This window comes from Ptiloglossa arizonensis, chromosome 11 (genome assembly GCF_051014685.1).
Source record: "Ptiloglossa arizonensis isolate GNS036 chromosome 11, iyPtiAriz1_principal, whole genome shotgun sequence".
Classification (NCBI taxonomy): domain Eukaryota; kingdom Metazoa; phylum Arthropoda; class Insecta; order Hymenoptera; family Colletidae; genus Ptiloglossa; species Ptiloglossa arizonensis.
In genome coordinates this window covers 6,164,740-6,184,802 of record NC_135058.1, presented here as the reverse complement: position 1 = coordinate 6,184,802, position 20,063 = coordinate 6,164,740, and the positions used below count along the sequence as shown (strand labels likewise).

At 39.9% G+C, this 20,063-nt stretch overlaps 1 protein-coding gene across 1 annotated transcript in view; it reads right to left on the bottom strand.

The window, feature by feature from the left end:
• Nucleotides 1–20,063, bottom strand: part of Rdga (retinal degeneration A) — a 62,112-nt gene that overhangs the window by 14,070 nt on the left and 27,979 nt on the right. Inside the window, exons 3-10 of the mRNA XM_076322917.1 lie at nucleotides 8,020–8,675; nucleotides 5,696–6,090; nucleotides 4,688–5,070; nucleotides 3,694–4,009; nucleotides 3,429–3,612; nucleotides 2,632–3,030; nucleotides 2,220–2,492; nucleotides 1,138–1,301 (exon numbers count right to left, since the gene is read on the bottom strand). Coding sequence (XP_076179032.1) covers nucleotides 1,138–1,301; nucleotides 2,220–2,492; nucleotides 2,632–3,030; nucleotides 3,429–3,612; nucleotides 3,694–4,009; nucleotides 4,688–5,070; nucleotides 5,696–6,090; nucleotides 8,020–8,675 — 2,770 coding nt within the window. The remainder of the gene's footprint in view (nucleotides 1–1,137; nucleotides 1,302–2,219; nucleotides 2,493–2,631; nucleotides 3,031–3,428; nucleotides 3,613–3,693; nucleotides 4,010–4,687; nucleotides 5,071–5,695; nucleotides 6,091–8,019; nucleotides 8,676–20,063) is intronic.

Below are 20,063 nucleotides of genomic sequence, written 5' to 3'. Positions count from 1 at the left end.
GTTCGAATTCTTACACGCGAAAAATCACCTTTCATCTTGGACGTAAGTTTTTTTTTCAATGAAAAAGTAAAAAAAAAAAAAAAAAGAAAAGAAAAGGTTCTTCCTTGGGAAATATTTTTCCTTCGTTTAAAGCCTCTTCGAATACTAGTGTTTTCTTTGTCGTGTTAAGCTGGGTGTGTCGGATAACTGGAACCACTTCGATGACTTTGTAAATATTGATTTAAAAAAAAAAACAGAAAAATGAAATTAGTTCCGATGAACATCGTCTAATGCACTGTTCAACGCTTCCTTTTATCGTTTGTAATTTTTTAAATGTCAGGGTGAGACGTCCGGTGTTGCAAATGGAGATCAATTTCCGGTTTGTGAGCGTGGTTAATAACGAAAAATAATTCGAGAAGTTTATATTTATATACGATCTTTACGCGTCTCCTAGCGCAACGTGTAAAGAAGATGAGGTCTAGGAAGTGTAAGCTACGAACTCCCGTATAACAATGAAAAAGAGCAAACTCCTGGCATGTCGTAATTTAAAAATACGCGTACCGAAAACAAAAAGTGAGCTACAAGTTTTCGTAATAAGAAACGAAAAACCGGCGGCTGGTCGACACGTGAGAAACTAGTTTAGGAAGAGCGAACCTGTATAAACTTTAAAGGTACGAGTCAATGTCAGTGAGACAAACACGACGTGTCTTTAACAAAGCCTAAGGAACTTTTTGAATTCAGAACTCTCGAGTATGTCAAAGTTCAAAGTCACCACATTGAATCTTCCGCGAAACCGTGGCAAAATGATATAAAAATAACCCGCATCGTTTAATCGGTACGCGATTAAAGTCGTTACATCGTTTCGCACGATCGGATTCGTTTCGATGTTGCGCAAAAACTTTCGTTTGTACGGAAAGTAAGAAATTTCCATTAGGAGCACCGACGACTGGAATTTTTTTAATTACAAACAATGGAATAATATTTGTATTCGAGTTGATTAAAATTGAAATTGATACGTATAGACTCAACGAACTGGTTCCACTCACGTGGCTCACGCAGCACCTTCTGTCCCTTTATGTGCACGGCTGGCTATATTTATCCGCGTAACAATTTTTTCCTTAATATCGCGCGTTTAGAGAAAAAGACCAAAACACTCACTGTATAAATATGCTGCGAGGTCACGGTCCTCTGCTTGCAGAGCAAGATCACGAGGCGTGTGGCCCTGTCGATCCACGACGGTTAAAGTAGCACCGCCTGCCACTAACATGCAGCAAATGGAACGGCGCTTATATTGAGCCGCTTTGTGCAAAGCGGTCTGACCTCTGCAAATAAAAAAAAAAAAAAAGTGTCCCTTCTTATTTGATTTCTGTTTACACGCCAGGAATAGACACGTTCCATGGTCGACATTGTGCCTCGTCATAAACAAACTTTAATATACAAAATGCGACGGTAGTCACGGTACAAACACGTACAAACACGGGACGGTCCCTCGTGAAACAGCTAGACGAAACGATGAAATAAATTACTTTCGTACGAGGTCCGGTTTTCGTGAAAATCCGTGTGGACAATTTTACGAATACACGCGCGCTCGACTACAGTCGGGGCAACGATCCACCGAGGGGCCTTACCCCCACCGTATCGTTCGAGTACCCCCACCACTCTATTTTTCGACTCTTCGTTTCGAAGAAGCGTAACTTCGCGAGAACCTTCTCTCTGCGATTCACAGTTACAGAAACAGCCTCGTACGACCGATTGATTCAGATCAGATTGTCGCAAGGTGGATACCTAGTTGCAGACTCGACTCGAATTTGTAAACACCGGTAAGACGAAATTAATATCGATTTAAGAAAATACGATAATGAAATTCTTGGCACGATCGGTTGTACCGTGTGATCGACAACTTCTGTACCTCGAGAGTACACTATTCCTTCTACGTGACTAAATCTCGTAATCGACTTTTGCAAATGTTCGAATTCGATTTTCTAGAAAACCGGTCCACAAAGTGCGAAACGAATTTATCGTACAGTTTCGACTTACTTTCACGCGAGAGATCCACTTTCGTGTCTTCTCTGTTCGCGTTGGATCGAACTGGTGAAACATCGAACGAAATACCAGAACTTTCAAAATCGCCGAAAACTATTCTTTGTAATTCGCGTTACAATGATTTGATAATTGATGATTTTTCGATTACAAAGATTTTGTACGTTGTAATTCGCGTTCGTTCGATCGATGAAACTTACTTGTCGTTGTCGATCATGTTGAGAATGCTCGATGGCGCGCAAGCGATGAGATATCTGACAATATCCCTGTGACCGTGTCTCGAGGCCAAATGAAGAGCAGTCTGTCCAGTTGCGTCGATAGACAAAAGGGAATATCCTTTCGCGTGAAGATCCTTCACGGCCTGAATATCGCCAATTTTCGCCGCTTTCAAGATGCCGTCGCTGGTTTTCTCTAATAAACCCGCGCTAAAGGAGTGGACGTCAGAACTCAGGCTGAAGAGCCTATCTCGTGGACTGCAACGAATCAACGTTCACCCATGTTACACGTTCTGGTTTCGAGTCGCGTCTAGTTTCTTTAAATATCGTGTCGATGTGAATATCGTGCGAATGTAAATATCGTTTGCTCGAAACTCGTGTGGAAAGTAATACCCACCTAATGAAGGTGAGTGGTGCCTGATGTTGGTGCGACTGGGCGGGAGCCGTCACGGAGATCGATTTCGAGGAACTACTTTGCTTTATGGGGTCTCCGGCTACTTTTTTCTCGTTAACCGAGACTCGGTCCTCGTTCTTCGCACTCTTCGGTTCGCTCTTGGGTGTGCTCTCTTTTATCGATCCCTGAGATTTGGATGAGTCCTGAGTCTTAGGCGTCGCGGTCTCCGGTGTTAGGGTTGTTGGTTGCTCCGGCGTTGGTTGCTCGGTCGTTGGTTGCTTCGCCGGTGGTTGCTCCGTGGCTGGTTGCTCCGGCGTTGATTGGCCCACGACTGGTTGCGCCACCGGTTCGTTTTTAGCGGGTTCTTCTGTCATGGCTGCATTTGTCGTTGGTTGTTCTTCGCTATATTACACGTTCTTTCTATTAATCTAATGATACGATTCCATTACCATTACATTATCATGGACACACAGACGAATGTGTGAAGTAGGGACAAAACGCTAGAGGTAAGGTATTAATTATCGCAGTATATACATGTACGGTAACTATGTGCAATAAATCCATAGCTATCGTCAAGCTGTCGTTGGACGTAGAGGTACGGATTGAAGTCGAATCGCTACCACACTGAACAAATACTAACCACCGCTATCGAATCGTACTATGTTAGCTTACTGTTGACAGAACACGAACACGTGGGTTATTGTTACCATAAAGGAGCCGAATTTACAGAGGATGATACGATCACGATGAAACTACGTTCAAGTGAACGATGAACGAATCTGCGGGCCGCGTTATAGTACCTCGGTGAGACTTGGGCCGTTTCCGGTTCCGGGATCACAGAAATGGTCATTTCTTCGGTTTCGCCGGCCGGTTGATTGGTCGCGCTTTCCTCGAGGACGTAAACCGCGTCCACGGCGACATCCGTGACGTAATGAAGCTGCTCTTGAGCTCGGTCGACCCTGAAGAATCGCTCCGCGGTACACGCTGAAAGGAGATATCAATCGTTGCGCGATAGAATTTTAATTTGCGACGAGCGTTCAAGGAGACCGTTAACGCCGAACTCACAGTCGAGGAAGCAACAAGTGTCCATGTTGTGATCTTTCGCCAGGATCTTCCTCAAAGATTCGAGATCCGTGGTCGCGTCGAGATCGAGTGGATCGGCTATCCAAGTCATCGCTGACTTCTTCAGCATATCCTTATCGTGATGATACCTTTCGTAGTCCGACATCTTTATCTTCATCACTGGCAATTTTAATCTCTCCAATTGCACGACGTCCTGCTGCGTTTTGCCGGTGTTTCTACGTTTCGCTAACATGGTAGCCTTGTTCAACAGTTTCATTTCTATTTTGGATGGCAGCAGACGACAGGCTTCACCGTCGACCTGCGGCAAGAATTAGAAAAGAATTTCTCTCCACGTGCACCAGCACCGTGATCGATAACAACGTCTCGTTCTTAATTCGCAAAATTAAATTAGCAAACTTCCTAACCGCTGTCTGGAGCTACAACCATTAAATTAACCTTAAATACGCAGAGTTTCGAGCAGCCTTAACGAAGGGGTTACGAAAGACGATTCGTTTCGTTCACCGTCATCCTGCTCTCTGAAATTAATACTGTACCCGTACCTTGATTACTCGAACTTTTGCATTAATCTTAACCGCGTGAAATTCTTACCGAACATTCTCCTCCAACTAGAATCCATCAAACAACCGTTCGGGAATATTTTGGCACGATTGAACTTTGTTCACTTTGGAAACTATTGGGTTGTTCGGAAAGTTATTTCATTTTTCAAAAGAGACAATATATAATTTAATAAAATATTTATACACTCTAAAAAAATCATGTTTCATTTTCACCAAAGAAAAAAATTAAATGACTTTCCCAACAACCTGATATATTACAATCATATTTTAGAAAGCAAAGATAGTTATCGATCTATCGTTCCCAAGTTAACAAAATCTTCGATCTATCGAGATGTTGGTAAGAGTGTACGCGTGAATCGTGTCCATTTTTCATTAACGAATACTGCAACGAACGAAAAGGTCGTACGAAATGAGCAAACCTGCATTGGAATGGTCCTCGTGGTAATCAACTTGGCTGAGCTACATTGAGCTATGCAGGTACCGTGTCCGCCTGCTTGAAGAAGCGGAAGCTGATAAGTCGTTAAACCGACCACCTCGATCATCCCATCGTCCGTGGATGGTTCCTTGGTACCGCTCGCAGCGCCCCAAGGATGCGTCCCGCCCCCGTACGAGGCGATATTCAGAAAGACTATGGCGTGAACGCGATGCTCCTTCAATTTCGGCGTCATGTCCTGACCGTCGCAATCCAGTGTCACGAACTCCGAGAGATCCTTCCATTTTCGTCGCACGAGATCCTTACCGCCCATTTGCCCGTAATACATCTTGTTCCGCAGCCGCGAGTTGAATCTCTCGGGATGCGCCTCTGTAATCCAAGAAAATTCCGCATTTTATTTCCGAGTAACCACGAACCGTTTCACGAAGTTTCCATTGGCTCGAACTTCCACCTTGTTCGAGAACTATTCATTTCTTTTTTACCAACGAGAAGCTAATTTAATATTCCATAAAAAGAAAAAGAAAAAAAAGCGAACGAATAAACCATAAGTGACTTCGGTGTATAAACACGACACACGGTAAACAATTTTTTCTAACGTGACTTTCAGTAACACGTCGAGAGTCGAGATCGTTTTATTTTTATCGTCAGTTTTTCTCTCGAAAAATCCATACAATTAGACACACCTACCGCATACGGTATAATTCTATAGTGAATTTTTTTTCAAGATACACAGCACGAAGAAAACACGTCTTTTTTATTATATACCGACAAACCTGATTGACAAAGGACTCTTTGAAAGTGCATCGAGAAATCGTCGATCGTTCTTTATTCCGTGGTAGATCGTTCTTTAACACGCGCTTCTTCGGCGAAACGTGTTACCCTTTGAACACCGATACCTCACCGATTAATTATTTAACGTTGAGCAGTGAGTAACTGTTGCACGTCGGTAACTATTGAGAGACTTCGGTACGAGACGTCCGCGGCTGACACTAACCTCGAGCCTCGTGAAATTCGAGGGCGATGTAAGCATCCACGCCCAGAGAGAAGTAATTATTAACGACGTTCAGAGGTAGATTCTCTTTGCCCTTGCCGTTATCTTCGTCGCCCTGGGCGTCGGTATTTCTCTCAACGACTAGCTGCCACCTGTCCAGCAACGTGGTGTCGCTCTCCCCGATATTCGTCAAGATTTTCCCGATCGGTTCGTCCGTGTAACCGCCACCCCAGCCCAATGCTCTGGCCAGATCGTTTCCGGTACCGAGAGGAAGTACTCCGACTGCCGGCGCCGGAGAGACACCAATCTGATCCAAAATGGACAACACCCAACCGACTGTACCGTCACCGCCGCACGCGAGAACTCGGAGATTAGGAACTTTCTTGAACAATTCGAGCCTGGAAGAAATACGAATTTCCAATGTTTACTTCGCTAGGAACGTGGTAAGAATAACGCGAGAAAAAAAGAAAAAAAAATGTTCCATGCATAGAGTAAGAAGTTCTCGAATTTTGAAACTGAACACAGAGATCTCCAGTCGTGGAGAAATATTTTTCCAGTACGAGACAAATTTGTAGGAAATTATGGAACACGAATCAAGTTGCCGCGTATGCGTTTCAGCACAGTTACTTACGACGAGTTCGTTTTCGATGGCACGTGCAACTTTTAATATATCGAATATATCTCGAGAGATAAAGTTATTTAAATATTACGTAAAGTTTCCAGGCGATAGAATTCTAGAAGGCGGGAACTTTTAAAGACACTTTTTTTTATGTACAATAGTATAATAAGAAATAATTGTCTCACTTGTAGAAATGTGACTTTTCACGAACTCCTCCCTAAAACTTTAATTCTTAATGTGGACAGAAATTTCATCTCGAGAAGGTTTGGGACATTCGATATAATATAAAACGATTTGTCGTTAAATCAGAGGGTAATTTATTAATAAGACCAAACATCAGAACACTTTTAACCGTTCCTAATCGCGACTACATTCATCGAGTCTCGTTTACGTTCTCATGAATGCGAACGAACGAAATGCTCGAAGTTTCGAATAAACTTCTTGAGAAAGTTTCATTAATACCATAGCGACAACTGTTCACCTTTATTCAGCTACTTCCTGGCTGGGAGCCAACCCGTGGAACTTTAATTAAACCTCTTGTTCATTTATCATATTTTCCAATATCCCGACCCCCGTTCACCTAATCCATTCAGCCAATTCATTTTCAACTCAATTTCCATTCAATTAACCTAATTCTTTACTGAAACTTGAACCTCTAAATTTAAAAGTGTCGCTCAAAATTACCGTGGCTCGATGTTCCCTTTAAAGGGTACTCTGGAGATTTTTCGTACATTAATTGGGGAGAGAAAAAAAAGAGGAAGTAAAATACAAATTAGACAAGAGTGATTCTCGAATCTCTGGTTCGAACATTTTTAAGTAATTCCGTATTACGAGGATTCGAATAGTTTCAAATATTATTTTAAAACGGATGTTATCGAAAGTCTCGAAAATCTTGAAAATCTTTAACATTTCGAACACATTTTTTACGAACGTGGAGAATACATGAAACGTTCGCGAACCTTCGGAATAAAATACTTAATTATTGACTAGAATCATTTCCTATTTGTACTTTTGGGTAAATTATAGGGCGGTCGTAAAATGGTATTAATTTAGGTTAATATTTCCATCTTTTGTATCATTATATTTAATATCTCATATAATAGCCATGAGATTAGTTATCTCGATAGTTGCATTAACCTAGATTTCTGCACGAATTTTCAAGCGCGTTTTCCTGCAGCCTATCGTGATTCTGCTACCGGTATATCTAGATTTAAAAATAAAACAGTAAAGAACACGTAACGTTTCATGTATAAATAAATGCATTTAATAAATACTAAACGACTATTTAATCAATAACGATTAACCTTCAAGACGATCAAAATGATCAAAACTTTTAATATTTCAAGATTTCCAAGGCTTCTGTTGGTTTCGTTGCAACATTTGATCCTATTTGAGATTTACGTCGCGTACGGAGCGTCGTTTGTGTAGAATATCTCACGAGAAATCAAAACGGTATCAGAAATATGTGCTTAAAAAAATGATTTACTACGAAAGGTGACATTAAACGATATAAATCATTTTCCCGACCTCCTTCGTATCGAACAATCTTCGTGAGAAAATATTTCTCGTGCCTATCGATAGCTCGTGAGATATTCAACGTACTCTATCCAAAACAATACGATCTACCCTAATCGCATCGCTAGTAACGATGCCACGATATAAGTAATTTCAGCCCCGCCCAATTCAGCGCAAGATATTTCAAACTCACCCCATTTTGGGTCCACCCTGCGTCAGATCAAAGACCTGTCTCGGGTTCAGGAGCCACTGGAACTTCTGCAACAACTTGGCTCCTTGATTACCGCCGGACTTCGGGTTAATGAACACCAAGACCGGTTTCACAGAGGGAGTCGGTATCGGTTTCACCACCCACAACTTCCCCTGGTCTTTGTCCGGCTCCTTGTCTTTGTCCTTGTCCTTTGACTTCTTTCTGCTGTCCGCGGACTTCTTCTTACGGGGTGATTTCCTCAGGCTGCTCTTGAAGCTCCCCTTCCTTGGCAACTTCACGATCCAGGATGGTGGCACGATGATGGACGAGTGCATACCAAGCTCGCAGTTCTCGCCGATCTGTTGCACGTTGAAGCAAGCCTCTTTGTTGTGATAAGCGGACTTGCACCAGCTGCAGCTCACCGCGACGATCTCCTTCGAGGTGAAGCTCAGTTTCGATTGGAACGACTTGCCGCAGTTCGCGCATTTCCCTTTCTGAGAACGACGATGCACCCAATGGTGGAGCGTGTTCGTCTGCTCCCGATACTGCCGAACACCCACGTCCCGGAAACTCGATTTACAAGCGAAATTGAGACTGACCGCGCATACCGCGTGAGCCACCACCCGGCAGGCGGCACATTTCATTCGAGGTCCATGTTTCTGGAAATACGTAGTGGTTTTTTTTTATCAGAAAAAAAACGAACAAAATTCATCATCTCCGCCCACGTAAGTACAAACATTCGAATACCCTTTCAATTTTTACAGATTAATTCGAATCTGGTTTCTCTTTCCGCGTTGCTCGTCTTTACTTGGACCAGGCACTACGAGTAATCTGTTCGAATCTTGGTTATCGTTGTTTCTATATTATGAACTTTTCGCGACGTGTACCAACCGTCTCTGTTCCATTTGAAATTAAATATTTTAGTTTCTCAATCCGAACATCGTTTCTCTTTGCGCGTTGCTCGTCTTTACTTAGACTAGTGCACGTAATTTGTTCGAATCTTGGTTACCGTGTTTTTATATCAAGAACTTTTCGCGACGTGTACTAACCGTCTCTGTTTGCACGTTACTGTTCCATTTGAAATGAAATATTTCTTTCGATTTGTAATTTTATAAGGAAAGAGAAAATTGTCGATGCGAGGGAATTTAACGAGATCTATGATACCCTGCTTTCGTAATTATATTCAACGATATCGAAGAGGGTGTGGAAAATCAAGAATGGAAAATGTTATGAAATTGAGTTCACTCGATACCGTTGTTCAATTACGTTGTCCCGTTGTTAACGGTACTGTGAATTAAACCTGGATGTTAAATAGAATGCGAGCAGAGTCTCAAGGCTGAATTCAGCACACAAGAGTATAAAAGTTCATAGAACATGAGGTACAAATGGGTTGCATGTTCGAAATTGTAGCCTTGGTTGTAGTTTATGCAGGGTTTTGTAGTTGTAAAATTTATGGGGCTTACGATCGAGACGAGGAGTATCTACTGCCTGGATAAACATAAAAAGGCACCTGGTAGAGGGAAAACACGGTTCGTTTTCTTATGATCGCACTTTTTCTTAAAAGTAACCATGCATTCGCAAAGTTTAACTACCCCTTTACTTTATAGCGAACTTCGTATTTTTCTTCAACCGATTCTTGCGAATACTCTACATGTAAACGTGTTGGAACAATATCCTCGAGAATTCAGTATTTCGTATAGCGAATTCAAATTTTTCAACGATTTTCGACCACTTAGAAAACTGGTTCGCAAGCTCTTTGAACAAGTATGTCTAATTACGGAAATAAAATACCTCGCGACATACTCGTGTTTCGAGCAATTTGCTCTGTTACTGTTTTACATAAAACATTTAAAAAGACCCATTAAATTAAACAAGAAAGACAAAGTCCCATTTAAAAATAATTACACTCGCGAAAGAAGTGAAGTCGTACGAATACAAACTTTGTTATGCTCTTCAACTTGTTCTTCCAACGTTTCTTTTCAATCTCATTATCAAAATTGCTCGACCTATATTCATCACCGTGTACACAGTTTAAAGTAGTTCATACTTTTTCTTTCGTACGAAACGAAGCATTCGAAAGATATTCTTATCAACAATTAGAAAAAAAAAAACGTCTTCTGATATCCTATTTCTGAAACTTACAAACGTTTCACCAATTCTGAACCGAATGCTTTCCATACGTTGTTGAGATTATGGTACTGCAACGTGTGCAAGAAGAGTGCACTGCTTAACTTCCAGAATAATTATTCTCGGCGTTATTGGTTTCGGTGTGTTCAGTGTACTCGTTGAATGCTAGGTTAATGCGTGCAAGTTTGCAGTTTGATACAATTACGCGATTCTTCAATTTTAACGTTCCAGCATCCTGATCACTTTGCTCGGAACCATGGTATACAATTTCGTCGTGTGGCTACCAATGCAGAAACAGGAGCGCGCTGAATTATGTATCGCTAAGATAAATTTAGCACCAGAAACAGTGCTGCGAGCGTACACGATACAAACAATGTCTAAAATTATTCAATCGCGAGAGCACTTACATCGCTCATCGCGTTTGTACCCGCCGGTGGAATTATTTATTTACCGGGCACCTGTACGAGCAACTGGAGTAGATGCAAATGAAGAACCCCGAGTATGCAATTATGGAAAGCTTCTTTACGAGACCCTGTTCAGGGCAAATGGAATACTCGAGCCATTCCATTATTATATTTCGAGCAATTGATTAATTACATACGAATTTACATCCACCTGTATTCCTTTCAAATATTTTCGTACCCGATAATGATTAATCACCTGCCTTACGATTTAATTTCTGACCGTGAATGTCACACGGTTGATTAATAGTCAAAAGGAGCGTGACTAGAGACATTTAAAAATTAATTTTGTTAAAAAGCATCTACGTACACATATACCTGGGGAATGAGGACGATTTTGCGACAGCTGTATTGCCCTGAACACGTTTCCTAAAGACGAGTTAAGTATGATTCAGAAGGGCTTGGTTCGGAAGTAGTTTTTTGGGGGTTTCATGTTCCCCCATTCTCGATGCGGAAATAATTAATCACTGTTGAAATTTCATCAACGAGGATATATGTTCGAATAGAAAATTCTATATTTTTTAAAGAAGCTTGTTACCACACGATTGAATGGTAAAATTTGTCCACGAATAAAAAGGAAGATATAATGGAAAATGATAATTTAAACGAGTATATATTGCTGGCCAAATGTTAAGCAGTAATATAGAATCCAATTAGCCTCAGTACTTAGGCAGCAGATAATTTACCAAATGTCGCGACAGTCGTTTTAAATTTTATTAAAAGTACCTGTGCGTCGCATCGGTTGAATGTCTATTTAGGAAACGGGAAGTTCATAAATATACTCGTAATCCTATTAACTGTCGCGGCTGTTCAGAAAAAAAAAACCGCCTGCTTGCACGACATCAAATTAAACCGTGTTCAAAAAACGCTGGGACCTCGTTCATGACTTTAATTATGTACATAATGGGGAAAATTCATGGTGGAGGCCTATACAATTTTCGTGCACACTGATGTGTAATTAATATAGTAGAAAAATACCATTTCCGATAATGAATTGTTACTATCGAATATGAATTCTATAAGGCAATTATTAGCGATTTTTCTGACAATTATTTCATTCGAGTACTAATAATGCAAAAAATATATTTATCGCGAATATATTTTTTACTTATCGAAAATATTCCGGTACAGTATTATTTTCCAAACTTTGGAAATATTTACAAGTCACTTATCGCTCTTATCGAGTACAACTTAACTGAACCTAATCCGTTGGTTATTAAAAATACGTATACACGACGAAAACTTTATTCATCGAAAATATTCCAGAACGATATTATTTTCCAAACTTTCGAAATATTTACAATACACCACGATTCGCGAATATCGAGTACAAGTTAACCGCGTCCAATCTGAATCGTTTCACCGCAAAAAAGAAGAAGTTTATCCCGTGGAAATTCTGATAGAATTTGTACACTTGGTTTAAACACGTGCCGCATAAACAAAAGCAAAATCGAGATAGGGGGTTGCATCGAATTCTCGAAATTCACGGTACACGTGTAATCGCGGCAGCTCGTTCGATGAACGGTTTCAAACGATTTAAAGGCTTCATCGGTTCCCGCTGTGTACGATCAAAGTGATAAACGGCCTAGAGAGGTCAAACAAACTATTCCCGCAGCAATAGCTGCATAAGAGGAGAGGGTGCGCTCTAAAATTGTGACGATTTCAGTGAGAATCGCGGTCGAGTAGAGGAGCGAGCGGTTTCTAGAGGGTCAAGGCTGGTCGACAGACCCTCGTCGAACCTCTTCTCCATCGTTTCTGTTCCTCTCAAAGAAAGCTTTTCCCTTCCGATATTACTCAACCGTCGCAGTTTATATTGGCCTACATCGTGTCGTTGAGGCAAACGATTCGCCGAAAAAAAAAAGAGAAATAACGTTCACGGTGTTCGAGAGAAACGAGGAAACGTTTTTATTGGATCGAGTCGTAAATTCGTATCGCATTTATCGTTTATTTAATTTATAAGAGTACGTTTCGCGTAACGTATTTATAGATAATATTTTTAAGTAAGTTATAACTAAATATATGTACATTCTACATATATTATGTAGAACGCCAGGTAATGAGCAATATATACGTAGAGGATTCTACGTAGAGAAATAAATCGAAAACGAGGAATTTTCTTTTACGGAGGTTCGTCTTTGGGAAAATCGAGTTTGAAAATACGTAGGATGTGTAATTATATCCACGCAAAGGATATGTATTTAATAATACAAGAATACCATTTCTGATAGTAAGTCGTAACTTTCGTAACTTTCGTAATATTACTTTCGTAATATCATGTAAAAACGTGATAAACGTCTATAGTTGCAAGCAGTTTCACGATCAATGGTTTTTCAAAGACGAAGCTTCGCGCGAACAAATTTTCGATTCACTTTCGCACACATAATCACCTCCTTGTCCACTGTGCACTCATTGCGGAACATCCAGTATATTTGCAGATATGTGTCACGTATCTATACGTGTACATCGCCGCTGAAAAGTTTGGAGCACCTTTTCATTTTTTATGGAAATAAATTTGTTTGTACTTTCGTTGAGAATTTTACTTTTTACAAAAGCGATATTTATTTTAAAACTAGACGAGTACTCGAAACTTTTCAGGGCAGTTTATACCGATGGAATCTATTCAACGATCTTTCTCGTGAAATAAAATATATTTTATTTCCATTCTCTGCAAAACTATTACACAGGTAAAATCATCGTTCGACGAATCTCCATTGATTGATAATCGTGCTTAAATTTCAGACCCAAATGCGTAATGTATCAATCGCTGTAGGTAAATCATTCCATTGGAACACATTTCCTCGCGTTACCAAAATTCTGCGTGATCCTGCGGAATTCTAGCACCTGCGTCACCAAAATCCTGATTAATGCTCCGAAACACTGTGCAATAAACTCTGGTATACCCTACAACCCTCCTGCCTATCTCCGAGACACTAAAAACTCCAAACTGCTCCAGAAGAGACACCGAGACTGAACCATTGTTTCGTTTTTAAGGCCTATTTCTCGAGCATCGTAAAGATGATTCTAAACTTTATACCCTTGTAGCGTAAGTACATGTTAATATTTCAACAATGCACGAACCCTGCCGTGCGCAACAATGCATATTTCCACCAACCTCATAGAACCCCATAGAACCTGTCGAAACAAGTATCTTCGTCGAACGAACAAAATTGCAATGAAATTTCAAAAAAATCGCGAATTCAACGTACAAAGAATTGGAAATATTTCCATGAATGGAGCAAAATTGATAATACGATGAAACGAATCCACGAAAACGGATAATTTTCAAACGAATATAGAAAATATTAAACGTGTTACGCAACGAGCAACGCGTACCCTGTACGACGTAACTCTATTTCGCGATAGTGTGATCCGGTACGCGCGAATAAAAGAAACCGCATAAAATCGATCGCGGGATTGCCACATCGTGACACACTGCACCGCAGAACGTGTAATCTTCCTATGTTGCACGAACGTTCTTAGAATTCTATACCAACGGCGAGGAACGCGAATCCTTAAAACCCTAACGTGATTATCGTTTAATTGGATCTCTCAGCGACGCAATTTTTTATTTCAAAAGAAAAGAAAGAAATGAAAAAAGAAACAAAAAATAAGAAAAACACATACCGGATAAAAAGCACGGGACACGTCGCAAACAAAATGCCTTTCGGCTAATTTTAATCGCGAGTTCGTCTGTCCGCCACGGTGAAAGAAACCACCAAATGGAGGGGAACCCTTTGTTCCAGAAATAACGCGGCGAACAGGATTGGACATTCCGAGGGATTAAAAAGCCTCGCGATGGTGGGCGCATTCTCGCTCTGTTCCGCGTTTGTGGAACGAGACGGTGAACCAGCATCGCGGGACAACGCACGGAGTCAATTCGACCCGCTAATCGTTAAATCAATACTTTTAATTGCGTGCACGCGTCCGTTCGCGCCGAATCCGGCGAACTGTTCAAAATTTAATCGCGCGTCGTCTAGCGATTCCGATATCCACCTACGGTTCGTTTCGCGAAGCGACCGAGTGAGAGTTAGCGTGCCCCGGGATACCGGTGTCCCCCGTGGTAAACGAGGATTACTTTGCAAATTTACTCGGAGACGGGGACGGAAAGTGCGTGACGTTGCGTCGGCACGATCAATCATCTTAAAGGGGGTTGCGCCACCTCGACGCCCGGAAAAACAATGGTTGTATATGTAATATATAATATATGTATATAGTATATGTAATAAGTAAGTAAGATGTAGTAGTAATAAGTATATAATAAGTGAGTTAGAAGTAGTAGTAATAAGTGAGTAAGAAGTAGTAGTGAGTGAGTAAGAAGTAGTAGTAATAAGTGAGTAAGAAGTAGTAGTAAGTGAGTAAGAAGTAGTAGTAGTAAGTAAGTAAGAAGTAGTAGTAATAAGTGAGTAAGAAGTAGTAGTAATAAGTGAGTAAGAAGTAGTAGTAATAAGTGAGTAAGAAGTAGTAGTAATAAGTGAGTAATAAGTGAGTAAGAAGTAGTAGTAATAAGTATATAATAAGTGAGTAAGAAGTAGTAGTAATAAGTATATAATAAGTGAGTAAGAAGTAGTAGTAATAAGTATATAATAAGTGAGTAAGAAGTAGTAGTAATAAGTATATAATAAGTGAGTAAGAAGTAGTAGTAATAAGTATATAATAAGTGAGTAAGAAGTAGTAGTAATAAGTGAGTAAGAAGTAGTAGTAATAAGTATATAATAAGTGAGTAAGAAGTAGTAGTAGTAAGTATATAATAAGTAAGAACTAGAAGTAATAAGTATATACTAAGTAAGTAAGAAGTACTAGTAATAAGTATATAATAAGTGAGTAAGAAGTAGAAGTAATAAGTATATAATAAGTAAGAAAAAAGTAGTAATAATTAATAAATAAGTAAGTAAAAAGCAGTAATAATTAATAAATAAGTAAGTAAGTAAGAGTAATATATTTTATATATTATATATACATATATCTTTACGATTTTTTTATAACGACACTATACGCCCGACCGAAATGAATTCTTTACTACGACGAAACCGTATAATAAGCTTCAAAATGGAATTTTTTATGCGCGCGTTAAACGCGGCTCGTATTATATTTTAAAGGATCCGCCCTGTCGTTTCACGAAACGAAACTTTCCAAGGCCCTTGACGATGAGGGCAATATTCGAATTCCCTGGGTTCGGATTGTTTCCATTGATCCTTTAATATCAGGAAGATTAACAATACGAGAGTTACAGACGATCGGAATTCGGTTGTTGGGAGGAATTCCGTGAGATTGCTTCTTTGTTTCATTTCTACGTATATTTACAGACCGCCATTGTCGCGGGATATATTGTAAAATTAATTCAACGGGGGAGAGATTGGGTCGATCGCCACGCCAGGGATACACTCGACGTTCGTTCGGATTGTAATGTAAAAAATAGAAGCGTATCAATTCAGCGGCGAAAAGGTTAGGTCGTGCGCCGTGCGAGGGATACACTCGATACTCGTTCGAATTGTAATGTAACGAATAAAAGTGTATCAATTTAGCAGCGAAAAGGTTAGCTGGACCACCGTGTCATGGATACATTCGACACTCGTTCGAATTTGTAATATAAAAAAGTATTGAATTATTCGGAATGACATTTCGTCTTTCTTTTTTTTTTTGTAGGCTAAAAATCAAAAACACGATTTTTGTTAGAATGTATAAACATTTTACTAAATTATATATTCTCCGTTTTGAAAGATGACTTTCCTAATAAAAGCACAGATCCGTAGGGTTCGTAAGGTTCCTGCCAACGGTGACGTTAGGTAACAATTTACAAACATCAAGTCCCCCCTGGTTTCAAAATGGCTCCGGAATCTCCGATCGGGTATGCGCGACCTATAAGATAAATTATTATTCCAAATCCGTTTAAGTTCGTTCGGTGGGTTTTGGTCTTACCTAGAGAGTCGGTGTCTCGAACGAGACCCGCGCCGGAAGAAGGTGAAAGAAAGGGAGAGGGTGGTTCGCAATGAGCGGAAAACTTAAATGGAAAATTCAACGGATAAACGACTGCCGATTCATCAAAGTCCGGGGCCACCGGTGGAATCAATCTTCGTTACGGTACACGCTGTTCGGATTCCTCTCGACGCGGATAAAACAGTTCGCCACTGACGGCCCGTGAGATTTATTTATCGCGTCGAAATTGCTCTTCGCTACCGATCGCCGAACGTCGCGCGCTACGAAAATTGCCGTTAAACGGACGGGGAGGAACACTCTTTCCGTTCGTTGTTGCCACGTGGACCGTGCAATCGGAAGTTCTATAAATCGTAGGTGTAACCCAACCCCCGTGACTACCCCCTCGTTTGCCTCTTTTTTTTTTCCACTGCCATTTCGGCGGCGGTTCGAATTCGTTTTCGAGCGACCGAATTTCGGAGACAGCTCGGTTCGATTAGTTGACTATTTGCGCGAGATGCAGCGTGAAATCGGAATTCAACGCGAAAGAAAGAGCCCCGGGGCTTCTCGCGAGCCGAGGAGTTGTACATTGAGCGAATCGAGCAAAGTTCGAGGAACTTTTAGAGTCAGTCGCTCGCGGGGCGAGTTCGGGATATTGGCGAATATTTCGGCTGAGTGGAGCGGTTAATCCGTAACGGGGAACCATTTTTCGTGGTGTAGCACGATTTCGAGAATGAAATCACTACTCGATAGTGAATAAAGATTTTTCTTTCGGGCGGGAACACGGTGGTCATTGAACGGTGATAGATATCGAGAGCGTAGGTTAAACGAGAGATTAGATGTTCTTTGTAATTTTTTGGTACGAAAGATTATTGGAGAATGGTTTTCTATTGTCTTGCAATAAGTCGATTGTATTCTTGCGAAAAATCAACCGTAAGGATCGGTTGTAGGGATAAATTGGGAGCGTAGATTTTTCGATAATTTGAGAAAAATATAATTGAGTGTTACGCATTCACGTACAGCGATAACCAAATAGTGTGAAAACAAATATCGTATTAATTAAAGCAGTGATATTAATTTGATGCCGGTTACAAATGCAAAAAAATTCGTCGTAGCTTTGGTCGGCTGCGTGAATAAAATTACGTTACGATTTACAGAGATACGTGTGCCCACAAAAGATTCAATATCCTGACATTTAAATCCGGTTACGCGTCGTTGTTAATTTAAAAGCGTACGCGGCCAACGGTTAAAAGTAATTAAAATTAAAAAGCTGAGGAACACGTTTGTCCGGCAGTGTTTAACCTCACGATCGAAAAATAAAATTAAATCAAAAATTCACTGTGTTGCGTGGAAAAGGAAACCTGGTTAAAAGATATGAAAACGGTTTGCGTTAAAACAACAATATCCCCGCTGCTTTCGTTTATTCTGTTAATCGAACAAAATTGTTTACGATCAGTTTAAATGCACTTCGCAGTACGTTAAATGAAATTTAATATACATAGCGTTAATTGAAATTTAATACAGATAGAGTTAATTAAAATTTAATATAAGTGGTACCGGTTTTGTGTAGTTAAAGGAAAACTCGATACGACGACGTGTCGCGCAATTTTCCACGTACATGCAAATTGATAAAAGATAAAGTGGACTTATATCTGGTTAGACTTTATGCGTGAACGGTAGTTCGCAAATTGTCTTAAACCGCGAGGGTAATGCAATGGCGGATACACATAGCGATGCAGAATAAATGTCTTGACAGGTTTATGTTCATCGAGAAACAAGAGCAACGTTAACATTATTACAGCATTAACGATATTAATATTAAAGATATTAATAGTGAAATTCGTGCTGATACTGTCGAGCGTGTATCGAATTGTAAACCAAAGTAGAAGTGTAATACAAGGATAATTCACGAAAAAAATTATATATTCTGTATATGTAAATCGAAGGAACCGATTCTCGTTTCGAATTTAATATTAAATATATTAGTAGTAAAATTTACCCCGGTACTATTGAACGTACATCTAATCGTAAACAGAAGTAAGAATGTAGTACAAGGAAAATTGACGAAAAAAAATTACATATTCTGTATATGTAAATCGAAGAAACCGATTCTCATGCGTTTCGAATTTAATATTAAACATATTAGTAGTAAAATTTACCCCGATACTATTGAAAGTACATTTAATTGTAAAGAAAAGTAGAAATGGAATAATACAAGGATAATTCACGAAAAATATTAATAAAATTGCACATATTCTGTATGTGCAAACCGAAGAAACCGATTCTTGTGCGTTTCGAATTTAATATTAAACATATTAGTAGTAAAATTTATCCCAGTACTATTAAATATACATCTAATCGTAAACAAAAGCAGGAATGTGATACAAGGAAAATTCACAAAAAAAAATTACATATTCTGTATATGTAAACCGAAGAAACCGATTCTGGTGCGTCTCGAATTTAATATTAAACATATTAATAACAGTAGTAAAATTTACCCCGGTACTATTGAAAGTACATCTAATTGAAACAAAAATTAGAAATGGAATAATACAAAGATAATTCACAAAAAGAAATTACATATTCCGTATATGTAAACCGAAGAAACCGATTCTCTTGCGTTTCGAACTTTGAAAGAAAGTGAACTTCGAACTTGAAGAAATTTTTTTATCGACTACCGTTTTCAATTATGATACATCGAGCACCATGATTGAAAAGAGAGAACACTACTCGACTGACCCGTCGCTGCCTGACACAGAATGTCAATTTTTAGCGACGGAAGGTAATTTTGTATCAGACCAATCTGGCTGCGTCGCAGACAAGAATCTAATATCGCCCGGGAATCGATACGTGTTTATTTTCGCGAGACCGCATCGGTATCACGATCGAACGGGTTACTCATATTTTATACGTTAACTTAAATATATAAACGACGCCCGGGTCAAGAGTGCACGCCTTTTCTTTTTCCGTTGTGGATCACGTGGCTTCTACCACGACGCCTCTTCCTTCGGTTGTTTTATTCCACGACGTCTACCACGAGACAGAGAAATATCATCGTTTCGTTCATCGTTCTGCGAATGTTGTTACGCAACGCGACTTCGTCGTCCACGGTTTCAAGGGAAAATGGAGACGAGGATTCCCTCACCGTTACGAAACTCAACCCGCCGAACACGCTGCAATAATAATCTCAAACGTCTTCGTTTAATTTATGCGCGCACTTTCGAGATTAACCGTCGCGGTGAACTCGAACAGTGTGTCTTTAGAGAGATTTTTTTTTTTTAACGTTTATTTTATAGAGATAAATCAGTCCAGTGGAACGCGCGAGGCTTCCCCATCGCACGAAATAATTAAAGGAACGTTCGTTCGGATATCTTTAACGAGTCGACCGAAAAGGGTGTGCAATACGTGACGTTAATTATGAAAATGCAGGTCGGTGAAGAAATGTGGAAAAGGCAATTTATCGTTTACTTTATCTCAATAGTACGAAGAGAGAAAAGATGATATTAAAATACGTTTAGTCGGTATTACGATCACCCGCACACGTGCGTT